This window comes from Melozone crissalis, unplaced genomic scaffold (assembly GCF_028551555.1).
Source record: "Melozone crissalis strain CALT ecotype California unplaced genomic scaffold, PUWL_Pcris_2 ptg000004l_1, whole genome shotgun sequence".
NCBI lineage: Eukaryota > Metazoa > Chordata > Aves > Passeriformes > Passerellidae > Melozone > Melozone crissalis.
The window spans coordinates 20243285-20260470 of record NW_026535782.1 but is presented as its reverse complement, the minus strand read 5'-3'; the positions used below and the strand labels follow the sequence as shown (position 1 = coordinate 20260470).

General features: G+C 36.1%; 1 protein-coding gene across 26 annotated transcripts in view; it reads right to left on the bottom strand.

Annotated features, from left to right (window-relative positions):
• Window positions 1–17186, bottom strand: part of NRCAM (neuronal cell adhesion molecule) — a 101482-nt gene that overhangs the window by 21982 nt on the left and 62314 nt on the right. For 16 of the 26 annotated variants that reach the window (XM_054276794.1, XM_054276803.1, XM_054276831.1 and 13 more), the window contains 8 exons: window positions 15096–15293; window positions 14913–14983; window positions 13756–13981; window positions 13351–13466; window positions 9687–9891; window positions 9411–9533; window positions 8200–8376; window positions 7078–7113 (listed from right to left, as the gene is read on the bottom strand). In XM_054276794.1, coding sequence (XP_054132769.1) covers window positions 7078–7113; window positions 8200–8376; window positions 9411–9533; window positions 9687–9891; window positions 13351–13466; window positions 13756–13981; window positions 14913–14983; window positions 15096–15293 — 1152 coding nt within the window. The remainder of the gene's footprint in view (window positions 1–7077; window positions 7114–8199; window positions 8377–9410; window positions 9534–9686; window positions 9892–13350; window positions 13467–13755; window positions 13982–14912; window positions 14984–15095; window positions 15294–17186) is intronic. The other 10 variants (XM_054276839.1, XM_054276858.1, XM_054276822.1 and 7 more) reach the window with 1 other exon arrangement.

Below are 17186 nucleotides of genomic sequence, written 5' to 3'. Positions count from 1 at the left end.
TTATGCATTCATGGCACCTTTAGACGCTGGAAAACTAGATATCTGATATTGGAAAGCCAATATCAGAGTACTCCGGAGTGAAGGACACGAAGGACTGGAATGCAAGGAGCTGCCCATTGTAAGGTGCTGTGTCTCCCTGCTGCCATTCCAGTCAGACATCAGCACTTCTCACAGACACGCAGAATGCCCACATCTGTGAAAAGAAGAGCTTCTCTCTCCAGCATTCTGAAATTAGCCACTTCTCTGCTCATACCTTTGTTCTTTGCCACTACTCTGCTCAAACCTTCGTTCTTTGTAACAAGCTAGTAATGCTTGCTACAAATGAACATATAGCTCAGCGTCTCTGTTTGCCTAAGACTAATGAAAATATAGATTTTATTAGTTCTAATGCTGTATAGGGCAGATACAAAGAGGATGCTCCTCAGATGTATGAAATTAGCTTTAACTGAAAATGCTTCACTTTGCCACTGACTTTTCTATCCTGCTAAAAATAGCTTTTCTATTAGGAACATTAAAAATGCTTCCCAAAGTACCATGAAACATCAGAGGTAAAAATCTAGTCTCAGTAAAGACAAATGACAAAATTCCAATGCCTTCATCTACATGAGAAAATAAAATGAGCAAAAGCCTGTTATCAAGGCAAAAGAGGCTACACAGAATTTATCTATCCATCCACTTAAATTACTTTCTTCTTCTTCTACCAGGCTGGCTTTGCCCATATGGCCAGCTGGAAAAAGTTCAAAGTTATATACACAGAGAAAATGGCTTACTTGGGCCCCTAGAACAGATGAAATAATATGAGTACCATGTCTAGAAAACTATAGTTTCTGAGTATTTTTTTAATACCTACATTAGGCAAATTCCATCGGTTCTTATGATAATGTATTCTGATTATTACAATGTTTTACAGAATAATTTTTTATCACCAACCAAAATAATAAGGAATATACTATTTAAATAATAAAGAATGGATTAATTTCTTGTTAAAACCACCTGAACAAAATACTTGAGAAAGCACTACATTTAGAAAAAAAAAAAAAAAAAGAGCCATCTAGGTCTCTAAGTCACAACAACCATCCTAAGAAATACCAAAGTCAGAGCTGTCTATGGGAAATCTAGCATGTATCAAAATACACAACATGGTAATGCAAGGATATTAGATTCTGTTTCTCTGTGCCACTTGTAGAGGTAGCAAGAGGAAAGAAAAGCTCTAAAGAAAGTCTCTAAATTTAGGAGGGTGCAGAGTCTGAGATTGCAGACAGGATGTATAAACTTCCTTCCTGATTGAGACATAGGAACAGGTGTTTATTTCAATAACAATCTCAGCATTTGTGCTGGGCCAAGAAAACAAGTGGTTTGTATTTGAAATATGACTTTGTTTTGTTTCATTAAATTGTATTTTCTCAAAGTCCTATTGTCCTGGATTTTGGTATTCCATGGAATGGAAGCCCAAATGGGAATGGGAATTAGCAGCCCAACCGTACAAGTGATATTTGTCACAATATTAAGTACAGAAAAAACTGTTAGCAATAATCTTTTGTACTCCTGTAAACAGATGCCACAGCATTGCCCCTAACTTCTTCCTTCTCATGCCTGAGCACTCGGGGATGAAGGAAACTGTCTCATCTTCTGTGAAAGACTCCAGATTATGGAGAGTTTCTGAATTATGAAGCAAATTCAATAATTGCTTGATCTTATCTTGTGGGGTATTTTTCCATATCCAATTTCCAGTTTCTGCTCTCATTAAAGAGTTGCCTGCTAGTTTAAAGTATCTGGTAAAAGTCTTTCTGTTCATATGATTGATCATGTGTTCCTATGATCAAACAATCAAGTTTGCTCTGAAAGTTACCATAATTTCCTTGCCATCTTACTTCTAAATTCTCTCAAGTGACTAATTTATGCTTATATTTATCAAATGTACTCATATCTGATTCTTACCAATAGCTGTATGTACAGATTTACCCATATGTAGTATTTGGTCAGATTTAAATTCTGTGAGTTTTAACTATTAAATAAGGTGCACCAGGAAATTTGTTCAGTAGCGTGCTTCTTTGCAAAGTTATTATTTTTGCAATTCTTTTGCATTATTGCTTGATCTCATTTGCCATCAGGCCTGCCAAGCTTTACTTAAGTCTGTTAAATGTGCCATATTTGCAACATGACTACACACAGAAGAACATAAAAGAAGGCTGATGGATCCTGAGGTGATGAAAACTTGGAGGTGAATTGGTTACGACATTTAAAGCTTGTAGTCAATCCACCCAGACTCTTTTGTCTCCTCAATCACCACACCTCTAATTATAATTAACCTCTCAGTTCTTCAATATGTTTCCCAGCACTGTTCACAAATGGCAAACGTGTAATTGTCAGCTGGCAGAAGCTCCCAGCATGTGCAAGCGCCAGTTGGGAAAGAGGAGGGGAGAGGGGCGGGCAGGAAACTCTGCACTGGAGAGCAGAGCACTGCGCTCTCTCATCTGTAACCATGCCCCACACTGTGCAGCGCTGCTGGCAAAAGCATCACTCTAAAACACATGGGAATGGATTGCTAGTAAGCTACAGGTTTTATACAGACCCACTCTTATTCATCTACCTTAATTAAGCTATTTCATTCCTGCCTCGACATCAGGGAAAATTCAGCTGGCAATTCCAAGTATGGTTTCATTCATTTTGTATAATTATAAAAGCATAAAAGCATCATATAAAAGCATTTGCCAATTGTTGAGAAAGAGGCTTAGGCTTGAAGCTAAATTTTCTTCTATTCTCAAATTAATTCCAGTGCTTTTTTACTGTAATCTTTTGGTAGAGTTTTATTTAATTTTTCAGCCTTTCAAGAACACAGTTCCTACAAATAACAGTTATAGCCAGGCTGCAGAATCAATAGAATTTAATAAGACAGGACTTGAGATTGGAAGGTATTTTAACAATGAAATTGTACTCTTTCTCAAGATTTTGTCCAGAAGAACAATAAATCAAATAATTCCCAAAGTGACTAAAGGTTAGGAAATTTCATGGAATTCACCCGATACTCAGGAAAAAATGTTGCATGAGTACCAAGCATAAATTTGAAGACTAGTGTCAAATGGGAAAAAAAACCCCCACAAAATAATATATCATAGAAATTTAAGTTAAAATGCATATATAAAGAGAAAAGTTAATTTAAAGGATAAAACCCACACCCAAAAAAGAAAAAAAATTAAGGACAAAGGTAATAGATTCCGTCAGATCCTGTCAGACACCGAAAAGTGGTTTATTTTCCTTTGCCTTTTAAACATGTGTAGTATGAAATTCAAGCTTTAGCATAACAGTAGGAGAGAATTCCATTTCTGGCAGTGAGAAATGTGCATCAGTTACTTCTGGGATTATTTAGATCAATTGCAAGACCATTTCTGTAGTGTAAGAAATACAAAAGTCAAAGAAGTAATGCAAAAAATTATGTCACTAATGAGCATGTAGCATTACATCTACAAAGCAAAAGGCATTTTCAGGAATTTTTGCACAGTGATAATAATAATTTTCTCTAGTCTAGTCATGCAAAGCATCAGCATTGTTCCCAGTGAACTTAAAAGAGGACAAAAGAGAGGTTCTGCATAGCAGGCTGTACTGAAAGAATCACACAAATACATAATGAAGGAGTCCACAGGGGGAGAGTGGCTGAAGGAGCAATACAAAAATACTACACTTCACTTGACTGTAAAAGCAGCTTGAAATTGTTAGTAAAAGACATGGAGACATTATGTGAAATTATTCAAGAGAGAGGAAAAACAGATGGTGGGCAGGGAAAATGATTTAAAGAACTGCATTTTGTACAGAACAAAGAAAACTGAGATGATCTTCTACAAAGAGATCAGAGATACAAACTCAGTTGAGACTGATTTCCAGCCCACAGTGAGGAGTTACATACTGGTGATTCATTCAAAAACCCCAAAAGAATAGCTTCAAACCCAGAGGACAGACTACTTATTTATCCCCTGTGTAACAAAAGGGAGTACTTTTTGTCACTGGTACTTGAGATATGAAGTTCAGTAGAAGATGACAGACCAGATTGAGTACCAGTGACAGGAGGCACTAGCTACAATTAAAGGTTACTGTGATCTCACAAACTTATTTTGATTCCATTTCAAGACTACCAGATACCAGTGCTGGCACGCATGCAGATTAGAAGTCCTTGCTTTCAAGTTTAAATGTTGACTAAATCAAAGAGAAACTAAAAAGTGAAATGAGAAGGCTTGTGGAATGAGGCTGACATGCCATACCATGACTCCCTATACTTCAGCTTAAAAAACCATGCATCCCTATGACTCTGTTTTAACCAGCAACTTTCATTTCTGCCACTGGTCAAATTGGAATTCTCTTCCTTCCTCTATAGGGCAGGTATTTGGAACTCCTTATGGAAAAGGACAGAAAAGACTTGACTCCTGTGATCACCTGAGTCACCTTGCAGGTGCTATTATAATTATTTTATATGTAATTGGGTTATTCCCCCATTTTTCTCACATCTGTGTTACCTCATGCCTGTGGCTAGATGCCAATATATTAATGGTAATACCAGGGTACGCTTAGTATCTAACATTAGGTATAATAAATCCTGATTTATGTATGAAGTTTTCAGACACATTTAGAATATAGCTTGTTAAGAAAAATTCTTTCTTTTTTTCTATGTAGTCCAAATAATTTGACCAATTTTAAGTAATTCATAACATCACAGTATTAGAAAGGAGAAATGACAGTGCATGTCAAATAGGATTATCAACCATAACATAATAGCTTTTACATCTGGTAAATAACATCTAATGATTTACTCATGTAGGCTTGGGACACTAAAAATATTGTATCTATTAAGATCCTTAGATTTACCACAGCAATATATCCCTCTGCACTTCAATTTATAGATTTACTGTGAGAAATGAAATATGCCCCAAGTGGCACAGCTCACTAAGGTTTAAATTTAAATTCCTCCAGGCCCATGTGTCTAATGTATATGGCTGGCCAAGCTGCAGGGCTTCACAGGCAGCTATCCAGTAGAAAACACCAAATTCAGAAATTTCAGTTCAGCAGTTTAGGCCAGATGAATCTGGGACCTACTGTCTACTTAAATTCCAGGATCAGTGTGCTCAAATCAAAAAAAAGGGGATAATTACATTTTCCTGGTAAGTTCTGCCCTTCAAAATTAAAAACTCAATATGTTTTTCATAGAACACAAAATGGTTGTGGTCTAAATTTGTTCTGGCTTTGGGTCCAAATTAATAAGAACTGTATGGACATATAGGCTCTCCTGCACTTAATAGAAAAAGGAAAGTTCACTGCTGGGTCCAGCTACTTTTTGAGTGGGGTGAGCCCTTCTATCTTCCAAATCCACCCACTCATGAGACCAACTAATTTGGTGCTTGATGTTGATAATATGATTCTCCTTTTCCTTACTCGTGGTCCCTGAGCAGTGGCAAAGCAGTTAACATGGTATTGTAGTAACCACTGAGAACATTCATCTCAGACCTGCAGCAACTCAGATGTCCTAACAGATGTCATGGCTTTAGTTCTGTGCTGTTTGCAGGTCCAAAGTCTTCTTTGTAATTGCAAGAGCTATATGCTACAGGAATATGTGAAAACTTTGAAACCATAAACAATATGGACCCAAACAAAGACATCTGCTTAGTTTTCAGAGAATTTGGGATGACAGCTCTGAAATGTGAGCTGCTCCAGCTAATCTTACAAATAAGATGCTTTCTGATAGCCACATACAGCTGTAATTAGACTCCAGTTTCACACAGAGAATCCATTTTTCCTTGCATGAGTTTTTAGAGTCAGCTATAAATAATGACTTAATTTACATTTCTTCTGTGCATGTCCAGGACTAAAGTCAGTTTGATTGTTACAGTCTGTGCTGACTTTTCAGCTACAGCCAGAGTAAAATAGTATAAAAAGACTTGCCATCAAAATAATTCCACAACTTCACACACTTGCCAGAAACACATCTGATATCAGAATACACTTATATATATTCATATAAAAGCATGTATTATATATGCACAAATGCAGGCATACATATATTTATATATTGTCTGATTTATACCAGACTGGATGAATGAATTTCTTTCTTATGGCCATCATTCACAACACCTGATAATCAAGTGAAAAGAACCTATATGTAAAATAATTTATGCTGTCTCTTCTAAGTTTATTGAAAATGTTGGGTACTTCATGTACAGATTTTGAGTTGTGATGTTTATGGTCTGAGAATCTGAGGCACAGGTGCTCATTAGTGTTGATTACACCTGTTATTCAATGATACCTCTGTATAGAGAGATATTCCTGAGTTTGAGCTACCTCAGGACAACCTTTGTTTCTGACAACGAAGGTATCAAAATTCATTAAAAATGTGTGCAAAACTGCATCATAAAGAACTAAATTATACCAAAATTAATGAATATGAATGATACTAGCTTGTACTCACTGAAATATCCTCAAGTACTCACTCACAAGATCTGTGAACCTAAAACAGTGGGAAGACATTTGCCTGTCTATTCAATCTGATACTCAAACTGAGTAGACAGAGGGTATTGACAGTCATCTGTCTCCTATGCACAGTTGGCTTGCAAATGAAGTAAATGTGTTCAAGTGGGTAGCGGTAATCCACAGTGAGAACAACATTGCAGATAGTTTTTTGAAACAAAAAAATGCACGTGGCCCAAGCAGTAAATAAATCTCCTTTGCAAAAGTGCTGGTTTTTTTTTCTACTCCAGCTAATCAGTGCTAGTGCACCTGGATCCTGAATATTTATGACAGCGACATACATCTGTTAAATGTTCAGAAATAATTAGACTTTGCTAAAGCAAAGCTAATGAATTCCCCTGGAACTCTGTGGCAAAACAAACAGATGAAAGGTATTAATAAGCATTCTGGACTCCTTAAAAAAACCCCAACAAACCCAAACAAAAAACCTCCACAACTGTTTTCTTCCAGCCCTGATTATACTTTCTAGAAAAATGTGTAGTCCAAGATTTTCTCTCCTTACCACTGCAATTTCCCCATTTGAAACACTGCAAAATCCACACATTAATAAATCATGCAGTTTCATTTTACCTTTGCCTGCACCTACAGCAGGACGGAGAATACCAGCTTTAGTGGAGGAAAACAAGAATAGGAACACTACATAATTAGATACAACACCAAAGGAAACATACACATATAATTTCACTATAAAAAGCATGCAGACTAGATAAAATGTATTAATTCAAATAAATTAGAAACAATCCATTTATGCTGAACCCTGACAGACTACAAGACAAAATGGCTGTACATGCATTTACAAAATTTAATTGGTCATGCTTGTTAGGGTGCAAGATTTAAAATAAATACAGTTCATATGCAAACTTAATACCCTGACAGAGAAATTGCATTGAATAGCAACTCATCTATGGCACTTCCAATAAACCATCATTTTAATGTGCATAAAAATATGTGAAAACATGTTACCAAAACAGACTTATTAATATTAAGATGATCAAAATGATTAAAAAAGTTCCAAATTTCCTGTTGGCTTTCAATTATTCTTATTTTGTTAAGCATCCATATTTAATTAAAAAAAAACTTCAACAAAGCTCTAGAATGGCTACAAATATAAAAATCAATTGTGACAGAAGTTAACAATACACTTGGTGGTTTTTAAATACTATACAGTTACTTGGGGCCATAGATGACAAATTTATTTCAACAGTTTCACAGTTTTTTGCCAGTTCTGTGAATGCAATTTAGATTTTTTTGCATACTAAAAAGAGTAAATAACTTCCTCTAATCACAAACCTGCATTATTCCAGTATTTTTCTCTGTAACCAAAGCTGGTCAATGATGCAGAACAGGTGAATAGACAATAACCACTAAAAATGTAAATTTACATGAAACTTGAAGCACAGAAAGGCCAATGCCTGTCTTAGAGGTTGTGAGTTGATATTAAAAGAAGGGGCTTTATACCTTCTTGGGGGTTCCCACTACAGCAGAAAGCCTTTTACATGTATTTTCTTTTAAAAAATTTAGAATACTTTATTAGCATATGACACATTTAGGAAAGCTCTAGGAAAAAATAAAAATCACTTGGCCCTATTTCCTTAGTGGAAGGAAGCAATAGCAATATTTAGATACAGATGTTTATATAATCTGCAGTGGTTTTTAAACTCAAAGGACTTTCCTTATACATACATATCTTACCTTCATCCATAATTGTTACTGCTTCCTCAGTTATCTGACTTCCTGATCCAACTGAAGTCTGTGCGTTAAAGTAAAACTTGTACCGGGTGCTGTAATTTAAATTTTTTAATATCAAGCTGCTCTCGTTGGCAGGAATTCTTATCTCTACCAAGGGACCCAATTCATGTGTGTTGTTGACTATTGTTACAAAAAAAAAGAAAAACAAAAAAATTAGGAAATTCACACACACTGTCATTGTAATTTAAAAGGCTTTTGGTTTGTATGTATATTTTTTTTTTTGCTTGTCTCTGCATCTACACTTTCAAAAGAAAGTCACCTTTGTATAAAGGTGCCAAAATCCAACTGGGAGATAGGAAACACCAGCAAGTTTTTTAAGATCAGGTTTCATTCTCATAAATCTCTGAATCCAAGGCAAATGAGTTCAGTTCAAATCACCTGAATTTATGCAGCATTGAAGCCCTCCCTGACCATTGAAAAATTCTGAAACTCTAAGGTCAGTATGCTTAGGAAAAGAAAACATTGAAGCTCCTTGTGTCTAATGCCAAAGAACAGTGGGACTTGGTAAGTGGAAGAAAATAAATTTCCTTTATCTGTTCCATGCATATGAAACTCTTTCCTTACCACTGTCACTGCTGAGAAATTTCTGGTCTAAGTAAACAGCTGGGATATAAAAGAAGTGATTTAATAGCTCTGAGATGAGTAAATGGCACATTTATAAATTTTTCTTTTTAAGATTATTATACCATGAAAATTGGAAAAGCAGACAACAATATAATTTGGCACACTTTGGTTTACTTCTAATGACATTTTCTCTGCAGTTAGAATACAGAATTTGTAAGTAGGTAGTATCTTGCATCTAACTTGGATGCCACTTATATGTAGGATCTCACCTTCATTTGTCTGTGAATTATGGTTTGAAGTAATGAAAGTAATAAAAATGTTAACCTTCTACTACCTCAAGAAAAGATTTCCAAGTACAGTCATCTATATTATCAAAATGTATTAGTCTTTTTCAAACTTGACATTTTCAATGCAATCATATCTTTTGTACATTATAAATTTAGCATAATTTTTTCTTCATAAATGGATTATTATTTGGTAGATACATTGCCTAAGTTAGAGTTGTACCACAGAATCAAATAATGATTGGGTTGGAAAGGACTTGAAAGATCAGAAGTCCAACCCCCAAAATATATTGATATTTAACTTACTTGGCTGAAACTTCAGAGTATATGATGTCAAAACACCATTTGGATGGGTGGGTGAACCCCACTCCAGAGTCAAAGAGTCCAATGTTGGGTTAGTAATCTTCAGAAAGGAAGGTGAACTAGGAACTTTTAAAAAGAACATAGAGTAAATACAAAGTAGATTAAACAGGTCATTCATTATGAATTCTTAAGAATATTACTGTATTGAGAGAGACTATTATTTTATGAAGTCCAAGTAAACCCCATTTAAGTTTAATATCTAGGGTTTTCATTTCATACCTCCTTCAGGGGTCTTAAATACTTTGTCTGGGCTTGCTGGTCCTTCTCCTTTACCATTAACAACTCTGACATTCAGCTTGTAGGAACTATAGGGCTCTAGCCCTGGTAACATTCCAAAAGTCTTGTTTCCCCTGAAAGTCAAGATCTTTTTTTCTACATGTCGTCTACTCCTTCTGGATAGACTCTGCACTTTCCAGTAGTAAACCTAAAGACAAAAAAAAGAAAAAAAGTTACAGTGACTGCTTAGCTGTTCTGATTTTCTAAACTCTGAGCTTTTCCATGAGTGTCCATGAATTATAGGTAGAAATAACTGCAATTTTAACAAGCTCAGGTTAGACACAGCATAGAGCTTTCCTGCTCCAGAAACAGACCTTGTCCAGAAATAATCTACAGAGCTGGGTGCACACTACCACCTGCCAGTTCTGCCAATCCTCAAAACCAGTTTAATACAAGTTTTGGTTGGGAACTACTTTGGTCTGTGATCATTCTCCTGCTGTCCAGTCTATCTGAGAGGCAGAAGTTCTCCATTCTTTCAGTAAGATGTCTACAGGCCTTTCCAAGCTGATTTGGACTTTGGCTCCTTGTTAGATCACATCCCTGACCATGCTATTCCTTGATGTCAGCTTACCTATAAATGGGGAAGAAATCAAAAGTTTTGACTTGGCTGGAAAAACACATAAGTTCTGAAATTACTCTAAGGTTAGAGTATTGGAATGATCTCCACCCAGGGATGGGAACACTGTCCTTCCAGTTATGTGACAATTTGATCAGATGAGAAAGCTGATTCTGGTCTCCATTGAGCTGACTGAATTTCTAAGAAACCACATATGAGCCTTAGAGGTGCCTTCCCTGCACTCTCTTTACTACACAGTCTCTCTACCATGGCAAATTGAAAGATATTAGTAGCTGCCCCTCCAAAAGACTTGTGTTACTCCTGAGATTGTCAGCCTCAAATACATAATTGTTTATTTTTCACAGCATCATTATCATGCAAATATGATCACAAGCTAAAGATCATTAAGAAATCTAAATGAATAAAAAATCTGTTTCTATTCAGGCCAACTGCAACACACTAATTTAGGAAGCTGGGATTTCACATAGGATTTAAAAAAAAGGAGCTGTTAAGACTTGCAAAGCCCAGCTAGATAGTTATAAAGCAATGTTGCACTTACATCAGCTTTTAACATACCATTTCACTCCAATCACTTTTAAATGTCACTATGTTTTACATGGTTTGAGTTAATGTTTTTCAATATCTCCAGCTGTCATCCTTTAGCTCTTTCTCTATTAGCGAGTGTAGAAAATAATTTACAAGCTAACAAAAATTGAAGTGTTGGTACCGAAAGCTATAGTAAAATAGAGTGCATCACATTTTCAATAATTTCTTCTTTAGTTTGAAAAGCTTTATAGTACTGCAGTATATTGAGTAATAGCTAGATTAATACAAGAGCAAAATATGAATTAAGTGCTGCAGATTGCTGCTTAGTTACACATCTTCCTTTTTTGTTCAGACATTTGCCTTCAAGATGTGACTCTTTAGTCACTCCCTTAGTTCTCTCTTTGTTAAGAAATCTGTCCTCCGTGCAACACTATATATTGTGTATATTGGCTACTGACAAATAATTTTATTAATTAGGAAAGCCTGAGTATGCTGGTAGGATTTTGCTTCTGTGTTTACAAAGGGCTCGTCATGTGCTTTGTAAGCTATGTCAAAAAGGCTTCATCCATGAAAAGTTTTCAGTTTGTATTGAGAGAAAGCTTTTTAATAATAGCTACCCACCAGGTCTTATGATTTCTCATGCCTTGTCTAGTCTTTAACCTATTTTGGCTTGATTTAGCTGTATTTGCAAAAATTATTTAAGGTATTCTTGCTGCATCTGCAACTTACTCAAGGAAATATCATTGTCACATCTGTCCTAGCCAGAACAGCAAAACTCAGTGGTGTAGTCTGCTGTCAATCTTGTGGCTGTGAGCTTGTTTTATTTTTTATTATTATCAAGTAACTTATTTGACCTTCAGTTTTGCTTAGCATCGTGTAATTGTATGGCTCTCCTCCCTACAGAAAAAAAATTATATCCTATATAGAGAAAGCATAACAAATTAAATAGAAGTGGTCATGACATGACTAAATCCCTAGATCACGTGGAAAGGAAAGTGATCCCATTAGTGATCACAGGACAGAAGATAACCCTCAGACACTGAAAGTCAGAGGAAAAAAGAAATATCCATCTAAATTTTGGATTATGCCAATTCACTCTAACCATGCTGTTGAACTTAACACCTGATGTATAGGCAAAAGTGTGTCTATGGATTTTGGTTTTGGTATCATTATCAACCTTTAATAGAAATCTTGTGATTTGGATTAAGAGCTTTAGTGTTGCTGTAACTTGGTCAATAACTACCACTAATTTCACTAGATTCCAACTCTTTAATCCTCACATAACAGACATTTTCTTTTGCTTGCCCATTTCTGCATGAAATACCAGGTCAGTGTAAAGCTGTCACCTAACAGATAAACATATAAGAGACTAGTGAAGTCCTGTTTCTCAACTGAGTTTATTGTGTTAGTGTGGCCAAGTAGCACACAAGCTACAAACATTCATACTATGACATACAGAACTTACATGTCAGACAGTCTAAGTCTCCCTGGACGGTGGTATTTTCTGCCAGGAAAGACACACCCACATACCAGGAGTTCACATTCATGTGGTAACCAACTGAAGTTCAGTTTCAACGTTTTTAACGGCTCCATTTTATAAGTCTGGTGTACATTTATTCTCCTCCAAATACTCTTTACTCGTTTGATTTTTCAAATATTTCTTTTACCTCTTTTCACTTAAAAAGAAGTAGGTCAAATTAGTCTTAATCTAGTTTGGGCTAAGTAATCTGTCTTGTTAGAACACCCTTATGAAAATACTTACAGAGGAGTAAAGAAGGAATTACTTTGATTTTCTTCTATTGTTACATAGGATGTCAGTATACCCTCACTGAAGCAACTTCTCCCTATCCTCCAGGGACATCACTTTCAAATATTGAAGTCATTCTGTCTCCCCTTCTCTCTTAAAATGCAGGTTTTTTTCTCCAGCACAGCCTTTTCAGTTATGACCAAAGGCAGCACACTACCTTAGAATAAGCTTCCTTCCATTATATGGGCACTCTGAATCTTCTGCCATTTCATATATCCTTAAGTTGAGCTTTTACACTGAGCTTTTTCCTGGCCTCCAAAAAGACACAGAACCCAGCATATGCTACTAAGTGCCCAGTTATTCTGAATTAAAGATGTGATTGATCATATTGAAGCAGAAAATGAGCAACCTTAGCATTACACCTAGAAGAGAGTCCTACCAAAACTAGTTCTTCACATCCTCTAAATTACTTCGGAAAAAGATCTGTAAAACTGTTACCATTTCTTAGCCTGTTTAACATGTGCAAGCTTGATTGCAAACACATGCCATTTTTCTTCAAGGACAATGTCACAGGAACCTAGTGCTACAAGGCTGGAACATTGTTGAACTCTGTATGAATTGCATCAAAGCTTGCTCTTGTGAGCAGAACTTGGGAAAAGCAGGAGTCCCCTTACATGTCAGTTACTTCAATCTGGATACAATCTCATACAGGAAGACCATCTATTTTAACAAATAAGGAAGAGAATGACCGTACTTACTTTGTACCCTTGAAGGTGTCCTCGGACACTTTTTAGTGGAACTGGGTCCCAATGCACCTTTGCTAATGTGCTGTTAATAACATGAACCTGCACATTGCCTGGAGCAACCATTGGCACTGTGTGGAAAGGATGCAACAAGCACCTAGTTAGAATTAGAAACCACACAAACAGTTTTTTAGAATGAGTCTTTGCATTGTACTCATGGAACAGGTTAAAATGTTCCTATGTTTTCCGTATTGAAACTACAGAGTAGCATGCAGCCTTTACTATCTCTGAATTGCTTCCTTTCAATTAAAAAAATAACTACTATTCCCCATATCAAGATTTCAGTATTTTAAATAACCATTCAGGCTACACATTTATCTCCTTTTAATTAGGATAACTGAGTCAAACTACAAAACTTACAGTCTTCCCCTGAATGTCCAATCACCTCTGATGGCTCTGGTGCATACCCCAAGTCATTTAAAGCTTGCACTTTTACTTCATATGGAACAAAAGTTGGTGTACCAGACACAATATATTTAGATACATTTGCAACTATAACAGATGTCCATTCATCATCAACATCTTTCTGGCGCCAGCTGACTTTGTACTGAAGCCCTGGTCCATTAGACTGAAAACCTTTTAAAGGCTGAAATGAAAAGAAATATTTTTTTTAAATATTCTGAAGCATCTGAAAAATCATAACTTAGAAAGAAGTGCATTGATTCTTTTATAGAATGTCACTGAAAATTTACATCTGTATTCTGCAACAGAGAAGCACTGCTGAAAGTTATGCAATTTAGTTTTTACAGGAGGTCATTTCAATTGACCATTTTTTTCAGTTTTCACTTTTTGGTAAAAAGCACATTGAGTGATGTTGGTGGCTAATTCTTACACAAATAGCACATTATGATTTCTGAATATATATTTTGTTTTCAAATATTTCCTAAGAAGTGGAAGAGAGAAGACCAGACTTGAACCACCTCCTTGTAAGGAGTGTACCCTGGGCAATATTTCTTGCCTGAGAGGGCAAATTGATTATACATGGCTCTCCTTGAGCTCCTGTCACGATGGTAAGGGCATGATGAAAACAACTTCAACCAAAGTTTTCTAGTGGGAAAGCACACAATGATTAGTTTATCATAAAAGGTGACAGTAGAAGTAACATTCACATTAGTATTCACTCTAAAAGTTAGACTCTCCTTGACATAAACCTCCATTTATATTTTGAAGTTTTCCTAAACTGGCAGCAAAACATCCTGTATTACCTAATTATTGGCTTATCTTGAGAAATTACGCAGGGAAATATGCCCTCCACCTTTAACTTATTTTCATATTAAAAAAAAAATCCATTTCTGATTTTTCAGAATCAGTTTCAATCAGTAACTGATTTTCATATTTTAAAAAAAATCATTTTTTCATGAAAATTATGATGGGGAATGTATGAATTTAGTCCTTTTTCAAGAATATATTAAGCAGGCAATTGGGTATTCTCTTTTCTCATCATTTGTTCAAAAAAAAAAAAAAATCTACTCACAAACCTGAAAACAAATGAAATCTTGAAGAAAGACCCATCTTACCTCCCATGTTATTACCAAATTATCAGGTTCTGAGCCTATCCCCTGTACATTAGCAGGATTTTCATCAGGGCCTAAAAATAAAATATTTACACGTGAACAAGAATGGCTGCTGCGTGATTCCAAGCAAACTCAACGCTATTCATAGCGGGAATCAATCACCGGGAAGTGGGAATAATTATTTACTTGCAGATTTTGTCAGGTACTGCTCAGATGGCTCGCTGGGCTGGCTCCTGCCAATCCTGTTGACGGCGATCACGCGGAAGGAGTAGTTGACGTAGGGAGACAGCTTGAGCTGCGCCGTTGTCTGGGAGCCAGGCACCTCCGTCTGGTAGCGCCACACGCCCGGCTCGTGCAGCGCGTCCTCAAACTCGATCACAAAGCCTGCAAGCAGCAATCGCATCCAACCTCACGTCACAACTCCAAACTGCCTCCCAGACAAGTACAGGTGTTTCTGAATGAGCTAGCCAGGAGGGATTGCTCCAACCAGGGCTTTCAAAAATCATGGAACTTGACATGTAAATACATAAACCTAAAACAAATCTATAATGTGGACATCAAAAGTAGAAATAAAGGTAAAATATAAAAAAAACCCCTTACTTTTATCCTTTGCTACTGTTGTTAATGCAGCCATCCCTCAGGCAACACATTATTACAAGAGCTCTCTGTCAGGTATCGGATTTTAATTTAATGGGAGCCCTTGAACTATCACAGCAAGGAAGTGGAATTGACTGCCAAATGCATTGTTCTTAGTTGTATCAAGCAGACAGCAGGCAATACCTGTATAAATTTAAAACTCCCTGAATATTCCATTTTCCCCAATGAAACTGGAATAATGAAAATCTATTTAAAGTCAAGAACCTATACTCGAGGAAGGTTTTTGAGAGCACTTTTCATTATCTTCAAATTAAATCAGAGAATGTATGTTCAGAAACTAAATTTCTTGAGAGTACTCTGTGTGAACATTATGATGATTACTGTTAAGACCTTACAAAGCATATAACTTCAGGGATAAATAATTTTGTAGAATTCCAAAAAGAAAATCATATTCATTATGAAAGACAAAAGGACATATTTTTGCAGATGTGAAACAGCCAAAAAACCCTGCTGTAAGATATGAGATATGAATTCTGAAAGACTCAGGAGAAATTTTTAGGACACAATAAAAAAAATGGGAAAAGAATGTACAGTCTGAGTACATTCCACAGAACCTGGAGCATCAAATATTTACCTGCAGCATCAAATATTTGCGTGTTGTGTAACAAGAATTTCCTCTATCTCATGTGTAGGTGGAGACAGAATATGACTTAAGATTGATCCTGTTCAGACTACTAAAAAAATTCTTTTAAATTTCTTTTAGAAGAATACTTACAGCACCATACAGAAAAATGCACAACAATTTGAGGAGCAAGATGTAAAAGAGGTAAGTAGTACTAATTATAGCCTTCTGGCGGGCAGATTTCATTCTGACTAAGCAGTAAGAGGAAGAGGGAGAATTGACCCCAAATTACTGTCTGAGCTACTGCTGCTTTTGTGTGCTCAGTGATACAGGTCTTGGGATGGGATGCCTCCTGGATGAAGCCTTGCTGAAAAGGTGAGAATATTACATGCCAAAAAGGTTTTCACTACTGCTTTTTGCTTCCCTGGCCACCAGCCTTCTGCCTGCAACTCTAGTAGAATAATTTATAGGAAACTTCAAAGGAAAAAAAACTATCTGAGCTTTCAGAGAGATTCTAGCATGCCAGTCATACTGTGCAAACAGATCACTCCTAATGAAGTGCAATCCCTGAGTCTTCAACTGCACTTTGAAGTGATAGCAGCAGCAGAAGAAATAGGCTTACTTAGAAAGCAAATGCCTTGTTTTGCAGCATCTAAGAAGACCATGCAACAATATAATTGTATTATAATTAAACCCAGCATTATTTAGTTAGAAGACTTCCGTTTCCAAAATGAGAGTGCGTGCAGTTTCTCATTCTAGAAAAACGTACAAGAGACAACACTGCATACTGCTAACTCTTTTGCAACAGTGTGATCTTATTCCTATAGAAAGATAACACTTCTGTCTTCTGGCATGGGAAAAAATGAAAATACTAATAAAAAATATATCAATATGAATAAAGCAATATTCAGCTGTTTACACTGATCTTCTATATATTATATTTTAAGGTATATTATAGTTGATATACATCAGAGATGCCTGAGACTGTAAAATTTCAGAAAAATCACTTAGTGTTTCATGAAATGTCATCAAAATCTTTGATGTGTTCAGAAACTTCA